This window comes from Formica exsecta, unplaced genomic scaffold (genome assembly GCF_003651465.1).
Source record: "Formica exsecta isolate Colony F162 unplaced genomic scaffold, ASM365146v1 scaffold1510, whole genome shotgun sequence".
Lineage (NCBI taxonomy): Eukaryota > Metazoa > Arthropoda > Insecta > Hymenoptera > Formicidae > Formica > Formica exsecta.
In genome coordinates, this window is record NW_021848836.1 from 132,908 (window position 1) to 142,208 (window position 9,301).

Consider the following 9,301-nt stretch of genomic DNA (forward strand, 5'->3'; position numbering starts at 1 on the left):
CCTGCTGAGTATACTCGAGTCTCGAGGCACGATATTAAATATAAACTGCATTATTTTAAATCTTTACTTAAAAAACATTTGACTTATATTCCATATTTCAAGTATAAATATACAATTTAATTATATATTTCAACTATATTTTTTATTGTAAAAAAATATCGAAATATCGAAATGTCATTATTTATTATCACGATTATTTTTCAGGAGATTTTCAGGGGATTTTCAAGAGATGTAGATGTTGCGTACGTATATTTTCCTATGTACTTAAAAAAAAAGACATGTAATGTATTTTCCATTGACACGTGTACACAATGTGAAATACTCAAAAACACATATACTTCTGATACTATTGCAAGATGTGTCAAAAATCGTTTCTTACTTACTATGCCTTTTTCTGACTCCTCGAAATTCCACAATATATTCACATTACTCTAAAAATAGATACGCATTGCGTTTCTTCGGAATGCGATATTCAACATTATGATTGTTGCGAATTATTGATATAAGTTATTACACTACATCAAAATCATTACCAGTTAATCGCCAATTGACCAATACACATATTCAATTACACAGTCGCGACATATTATCCAGATATAAAATTTATTTTAAACCAGCCTAAGAATAGGAGACTCGATAATGCTTGTCTTCCGTAATGAAAATAATCGGCCACATTTTTATAGAACACTTCTTACAAAAAGAGCGTATCATTAAATATTATTCACCAAATAAAAAAATTAATTTAAGATGATCTATAGTAATCGTACATAAAAAATATAAACTTTTTTATGATTCTTATATTAATTCAATTTTTTATCACAGATGAAATTTGAGAATATTCCCAAAAAAATATTGCTTTAAACTTATTGAAGTGTTTAACTATTTAAAAAGCGATTACCTGATAGTGACTTAGTTTGTGTACAATTTTTATCATAAAAAATTATGGTTGTCAGTAATATATCTTTTCATAAACACTACCAACAAATATAAAGTTATAAAAACGTGCAATTGTGATAAAATATGTACAATAAATTTGCTTTTTTTGCTCTCTCCACGTAAAATTAAATATTATCTATGTTAAAAATTACGATTTATATTAAAATACAATGTAATATTTCTCCTTCCCTTCCCAAATTCAAGAAAATTCAAAACTATAACATGATATGTTTTTAATATCCCGTAAGTATAAATAGATAATACAATTCTCTCATATGTATATATGTATATATATTCCTTTTTTCCTTCAACTTCTAAGTTGCAAAATGACATCGGTTATTCTAGTTTCAAGACATCGATTTATGATATATCATAATGATATATGATGCCAATAAGAAAGCACTCATCCACTCTATTTCTGATTTACAAGATTATGTTTGTTTACTCACCGCACTTGAAGCACTGTTTGTGCCATTTCAATCCACCGGCAACCCGCTTGCCACATTTAGGGCATTTTGGATGTTCCACAGGCTTGAAAGGCATTTTTACACTACAACAGAGAAGACAATTTCGTTATTGCCCGCGTGTGATTTACTGCGATTGCTAATTATTTGTTCGATGTCAAATTATTCATCGTTAACAGTCAGAAGTCAAGAAATTATTTCTGTGTCAATCATTTTGATTGATGTCGCATAACTTGAAATTTAAAAGTGCATTAATTTTTTGTTTAGAATCGCTCCTACACATTGGACAATATTTTTATTCTTTAAAAAAAAAAGAACTTATTGGGAAAATTAAACTAATACTACTGCAATACAATCGCGAGGTATGTGTTTTTACAAAAAATCCACAGTTTCAAAATTCAAAATTTGCGAAAGCCAAATCGAACCGAATGTCTTTATTAATATCGAGGGGAATCATCGTTGGTATGGTAACCCATCTCGGTTACCTAACCGGCCGTTTATGAGGACGTAAACAATTCGCGTTTCCGTCTGACTCGTCGGCAACCGGTTCTATTTCTGTGGTCAGCTTAAACGTACGATTTAGCAAGTGGAAGAATGGAGGTGTAGAAAAGGAGAAGAGAAGTATTTCGAGAAACGACAATCAGGGCGTTGAATAGAAGCATGTAAATAAAGACGGCTATCTTCCTATATGATTTACACACAGGATATTGTGGTGGTAGCTTGATATAGAAGAGAATTTTCGGATTTAATATTAGAGTAGCATTAATATTAGAAGATAAAAAAATAATAATAACGATTGTTCAAATAATCGAGTAATCATTGATTTGTGAATAGTAAGAGATAAACGAGTTTTGGCGAGTTAAAATGTAAGAAATACATAAATGACGTTTATAGACATTTAGAACATAGCATTATATATATATATATATATAATTATCACAATAGAAATTCATTATTTAGTTTTCGAAATGACAAATTGTGTGGTATAAAAAGTCCCTGATTATCTAAAATAGATGTTTATGTCCGCCGCTATTTTTGCCGCGAAAACACAAGAACAGATCACAATTAATTGACATACATGCTGCAACAAGATGAGGATAATATTTGGCACGCGAAAACTAGTGGGTGTGCGTAATAGTGCTTGGCAACGTTGATAGTTGATTCTATATCTGCATCATAGTATTTCATTTTAATAATTTACATAATAATAGTAAATAAAAGTAAAAGAAACAATGATGTACTTGATATGCTATTATGTGGCATTAATATTCCGCAGAAATAATAAATACAACGATAATAATAGAAATTATAAGACGTATAATGACATGAGACATGTATATCTCCTTCTACAAATCCTATATCGCATAATTTAGTAAAAGATCTGGTTTCTCTGATTCTCATATTTCTTTGTTATATAGCATTTTATTACACTCAAGTTATTCTTGCCACTCACTTTGTAGCTATTATATTACGCATTATATCATCAACTACTTTTGTATTTGTTGTACGAGTTTAATTCTGGTGTTTAGGTTTCCTTGAGTCATTCACGTTTCTGGGCTTTATAAAATATTTGTGATTTTTTATACGATGTGATGATAAAAACGCAGTGGAAAATAAATAGTAATTTAATCTGTTACTATCAGACATAATATTTTTTTAGTGATGAAGGAAAAGAATAGATCCATGTCATTTTTTTAAGCGTATATAAAAAATTCACTTTAGAAAATATTTTAATATTATCCTTGTTGCAATGTTATTACTGTATATATCCTACATTGTATCTTAATTTTCGATAAAATAAATTAATTATATTTAAAATAATTAAACAATACGTCATTTGAAATAAAACATTCCGTTAGTCATTCTTATTATAAGAATAGTACGATAATTATTATCATCACATTTACTTTGATCAGTATTTAATTATATATTCTGATCTTTATTAAATATGTAACTAATTTTTTTCATTGCTATTAAGAAAGGGGCATTAACTTATTTTTATATCGAAAGTATATCTCATCGTAACGATTAGAAATATTCGGCCGTACATATACGCTCTGTTACTACTGACAGTAGTAGCAGACAGCATATGGCACGCTAGTAGTAGTAACGACGTTAACAACGGCACAGGCAGTGGTAACAGACGGCGCGCGCGGGCGACAGGAGAAAGAGAGAGAGAAGGAGAGAGAGAGAGCAGACGTATCTATATCCGTGCAGACGCGTGCAGGCAGCGAGGCCGTATTAGGGAAGGCGCTAGGTTCTCCACAGTAGCCGATCTCCTCTCGTTACCCCTACCGTTCAATCGCACGCATATTCGGAGACGTATGGAATGCACGGTAATCTAACTTGCATGTCCTGACACGCAATGAAATTGCAAAGTACTTGTATATGTGCTCAAGTGTTATTATATTAAACGGTAGAGCTAAAAATCTCAAGATCTGCATTTAAAAAATTTAATTTAAAAGATTTGTTTAAAATAATTTTCTACACTCGATATTTTGTACTCCAGCTTTCTTAAATATTAATTTTGTGTGTTATGTAAAATATTGTAATATATATTTATATAATCTTGATGATATTATGTACATAAAAGCTAAAAACATGGAAATTTAAATTTAATTTTATGTTTGTTATGTTATATTAAATATAATATTATTTGCCGAATAGAGAATTTGGTCTTATATCTTTTACTCTCATTCTTTCTCCTTTATATTATTTTTATTATTAAAAACAATGTGTACATCGGTCGATGAACCGCAATCTTTGATTTTAAAAGGTTTAAATGCCGGTATTATATTGTTGAAAATGAGTCATATGATTTGCGCAATATGTCGACACGAGTTAAAATTAAATTGGGAGTAAAATAATGATAGAAAACGGCCAAGAATGAATAATTGCAGTATGCAATGCGGTAAGTATTGGCACTAATAAATGGGTGAATCATCGACCTGGTGATTATCAAATAAGCTCATTTTATAAAATTTGAATTTTTAATTTGAAGCGAAAACGATGGTTTACCAAATAAGGTGAATATAATTATAAGATGTAAAGATATTGTATTTTTTATTTCATACATATTTTATTTTTTACGTATCTCCCAAGGAATTTTATGAAATAGCTTATGCTCTATATATTTTTTTGATACATGCCTAATATATTTAAAAAGTACATAAAATATACTTAAATCTTTTACGTATATATCTCAGCTTCAGTCTTACAATTCACTTATTTCAGTTCACTTATATTAATTATTTGAAAAGCTGTAATTTCATTAGATAATTGAATATTATTCGAACCAAATTATTTCCATTCAAATTTTTATTGGCTAACTATAATTATTGTCTTGTATTTGATGATAAAATTTGCTTAGAACAAAATAAATTATACTGCAATATTATGATTGATTAATCGTTTTCGAAAAGAAAGATCGCGATTTTGACAATTAAGACAAATAATCGGTCATAATGGATGGTGGTTTAATATTTTCACAAATATCCGGAAATATTATCGCGGCATCATGTTTCAAACTGACTTGATAAATCACATCCGGATAGCATAAGCAAACGGATAAAACTAAGATTCTAAAATTAAATCACGCTATAAAGAAATCCTAAGCGCCCGATGACTCGTATGATGTATAATTACAACACCCGGTGTAGTGAAATATTTTAGATGTAATACGATATCTTGCATTGCATTACACACGATCAAAGCAATCAAAATATTGCCACGCAAAGAAAATAAAAAGAAAATTTATTTTTTTATGTATCTGCACACAGAAAAATACATACTATATACAAGTAAATATTACTTGTTTCAAGTATTTCAAAAGTTCATATATCCGCAAATCTATCATAAGTTCATCATAAGCATCAAATTTATTCAAAATATATTCTGGATCCTAATAAATTTAATACTTCAATCAAGAATATTAAATTATATAATTGAAAGAAATACATTAAATTTTTCTGATCTAATAAATTTTCTTACATTAAATTAACCATATCCGACTTTTCTTCCATAAAATTTTATAATATTCTTCAAAAGAAAATATTTACTTTTTTTAAGTACATGATAATGAGTTCTTCTAAAATTTGTGACAAGTCTATTTTAAGACTATTATTAAGAAACTATTCGTTGTCAAAGATAACTGTTACTTAAAAGAAGTAAAGTAAATTGAGTAATCATTTTACTTAGCAATAGAATAATATTTTTCTGTGTGTGCATATTGCTTTGAATTAAATCGTTAGATAATATTGTTTGAATTATTGGTTGAAATTATAGAAAAAATCAGGTTCCTCTTTCCATTTAATTATAGAAGAAATTAAGTTTCTTTCTTTCATTCTAACACATTAACGATATTTCTAATATCATCATTTTCTTAAATATCGCAAACTCTTATCGCATTTACCGTAATAAATATTTAAGCAACAATCTTTTAATATATTCGTTTGAAAATCCTTGTTCTGATTTAGACCCGCATTTTGCAATTAGCTCTATCAGTTTGCAAGAAACGTTATTAATAATTTTACAAAATAAGCATGGAGACTATTCGACTAATCACATTCGCTTAACTTGATAATGATATTTCGTTCGTTAAATTTATTTGATAACTTAGTTTGATTAGCGTTGTTAGTCGACAGGAGATTGAATTTCGACAATTAATACTCGGTACGAAAATGTGTGAGATAAAAATAAATTTTATGACAATAAGGCACGCGCGATTATATACTTTATGTAAAATTTATTTCAGCATTATAATAAATATTGCTAACTATTGTGTATTGTCTATAATTTATCTACAAAAAGTTTCATGAGAAAATTATATTAATATTTGTTTATGTATTTTTTTGTATACAAAATAATCGTTAGTGTTATAAATTTAATCAAATAAAGTTATTAAGTTTGATCAACTGGAATGAAAATTTATCATTATTTTGAAATTTTAAGTACTACTTTCAATTATTGTATACAAAATGCAATATTTCTATTATTTTTATTTCTATTCTATTGTTCTTTCCAATGGCTTATACTCAATTGTATACGAATAAATTGACCGGCAGGTCTCGCGTGGCTCATGAAATTTTATTAACATTTCAAGTTTCTAATTATAACATAATAATAGAATCTATGTTGAGTTATCATGGCTTTATTTAAATATTTCTAGCACGAGATTAGATCTTAAGGACATTAGATTTTCCATCATGGTATATCCATCCTAAATAGCATAGACATCCCTTACTCTGTCCATCTGTGTAGTCGGTTGCGCCGGAATAATATTAAATCTTGTTAACTAAATCTTCCTCCTTCGTCTATTATTGAATAGAGCTACAAAATGTTTCACCTCAAATTCGGAATTGGCTTATTTTCGAAATTCGTCAAAGTATGTTTTTATATCTACCTATGTGAAAGACTCGATTCGATCGATATGTTTTCAAACTTAAAATGTTTTTTATATTACTTCCTGTATTACTTTCTTTTGTCTTTAATAAGTTGAAAAAGATACACATTTTACAAATTAAAGATAGAACATTTTGTATAACTTAAAAAAAGTAACAATCTGTTAATTCAAAGTTAGTTGACTTATAGATTATGATAATCTAGATTGTCCGATAATTATCAATTTTATCAGAAAAAATCATTTTAGTTTGTTGCATGGATAAATTGGTAAATAGTATTAATAATGAAATTCCGTAAAGGCATACAAATCAAAATTTTATGAACTATATAAATTGGGGCGAATTCTTGATAATTTTAATTATTTATGAAAAATTCTTACTTTATTGTAAACTGATCTGTATAAAAAAGATTCAAAAATACATTATCAGTGATATGTGACAATTCATAAATAGCTGACCTAACGCACGTGCGCGTCCAAAGACTTCAATAAATACCTTTCAGGGCACTATGCGAATATCAGTATTTCACGAGAAAGAAAGACACAGAGAAAACAGATAAATCACGCGGCTGAGATAAAACACGTTTGCAATGTAATTTTAGATGCACTTCTTGGAGCGGTACAAATGGCCATGTTTTTATATATCGTCGATATTTGAGTATTGTCATCGATAGTAGCGTCTGATAGTAGTAAAGAAGTATGTACATCCGCCCACACTATTATCTGAATACTCACCACTAATCGATCGTAGTCGCGTGAGAAAAAGAAAGAGAAAGACAGAGAGAAAGGAGAATTCGAGTAAGTGGATTACAAAACACCGAGCACTCTACACCGCACTAATACTGGATTCGAATGACTGTTCTCGCGTCGGGAGCGTCCTAGTCATAGCCCCCCTAGGCTTTGCACACGGCACGTGTGCATCAGGAACGTCAGTGCTGTTGACGATGACAACGCTATGATGCCAGCGTGGTGAACGTCGAAAGGCGGCGGGGACTTTGCCGAGATAAGATTTGAGGGGCCTCTGGACTGAAATATGATTTTCGCAAATTTTCAAGTTTCTCTGCCGAAAATTTTTTTTGTAGTAAAATACTTCAATCAATTTAACTCTCAATTACAAACGGCTTGACATCTACTTGCTATCTATGAATCTATAAATTTTCTAATCTCTCGTCCACTTTTTACAGTGCGATTATAATGTTTACATATATAAAAATATATTCTTTTATCTTTTTTAAAATATGTATGGAGCTAATTCGACTTTCGCCAAATGTTATCGTCAGCTGTTATTATAAATCGATGGAACAGAAAACATAAAATAATTTTTTTTTTTCGAGAATGAATACATCTACTTCAAAGCCGAGAAGCCTTAACACTATACTTCAAAGACTGCATATCATTTAATTATATAAGATATATATATTCTCTCTCATATACATATTTTTAAACATCAAAAGAATATCGCTAGATATAAAAGTAAATTTTGATACAAAATGCAAATGGTACGACAAATTATAATAAATTATTTCCATAACTTGCGCATCTTGACATATTGAATTGTAAAAAGAAGTAACAAAAAGGCTTGACAGTTTGACGAATGGCTTACACATATCGTTAGATTAGTGTTATATTTACCCGCGAATAATAAAAGAGAATCATTAAGTGATATTATAATCCCTTATTGGATAAAATCTATTCGATAGGTGTAGCTTAATCAATCAAAAATTTCAGTAACATAGATAAATGAGGCAAATATATCCCGGAGAATCACAGACTACAAATTAATATCAGAAAATTAAAATTCTTTATTCTTTTGGCTATTGTTTCCCGGAATTGAACATATATCAGAATAAACACGAAGAATTTAAATTCAGTTTTAGTTAATTCCCGTATCAATAATTTCTCGAGCTAAAATCTGTGTTTCTAAGATTTTGATTTTTGAGTTTTTTGTCTTGTGTGATCAATGTTATAATGTATCGTAGGTTCTTAGGAAAAAAATAATATATAACCCTTAAATAGAATATGATATTTACATACTGCGAAAGCTATGCCCGCATAAAGGTACACACGTTTGATCTACTTTAGAGCATGTAAATATCCGCGGATTCATGACAGAAAGTACCGCCCCTGAGAAGAATTATGGTTGCGGTAGAAAGTAAAAATACATCGAAGATGGTAGACACGAAGAATTCCGAGGGATACTCGTAGTAGTTAGTGAAACATAGCGAAAATATGCGAGGCTATCGTTTGAAGCCACATGCTCGATTTCCTCTACGAATACCCTCGATTTCCTCTACGAATACCCTCGATTTTATAAATATAATCTTAGTAAGTGTTAATAACTACGATTGAATTTCACGAAATATCTGATGATGAGCTATCATTATAGATGTCGTAAAATCTTAAAGATTACGTGCAAACAGCTATAAAAGATGGAAAAAAAGTATTTCATTTTGATTAATAACGACGCGATTACAAAATTAAATTTTATAATTTCTTATATTAT

General features: G+C 29.3%; 1 protein-coding gene across 1 annotated transcript in view; it reads right to left on the reverse strand.

Annotated features, from left to right (window-relative positions):
• Window positions 1-7,691, reverse strand: part of LOC115232920 (muscle LIM protein Mlp84B-like) — a 24,395-nt gene extending 16,704 nt beyond the window's left edge. The window contains exons 1-2 of the mRNA XM_029803089.1: window positions 7,534-7,691; window positions 1,386-1,486 (exon numbers count right to left, since the gene is read on the reverse strand). Of these exons, the coding sequence (XP_029658949.1) occupies window positions 1,386-1,479 (94 nt within the window). The 5' untranslated portion in view covers window positions 1,480-1,486; window positions 7,534-7,691. The remainder of the gene's footprint in view (window positions 1-1,385; window positions 1,487-7,533) is intronic.
• Window positions 7,692-9,301: the final 1,610 nt, after the last annotated feature.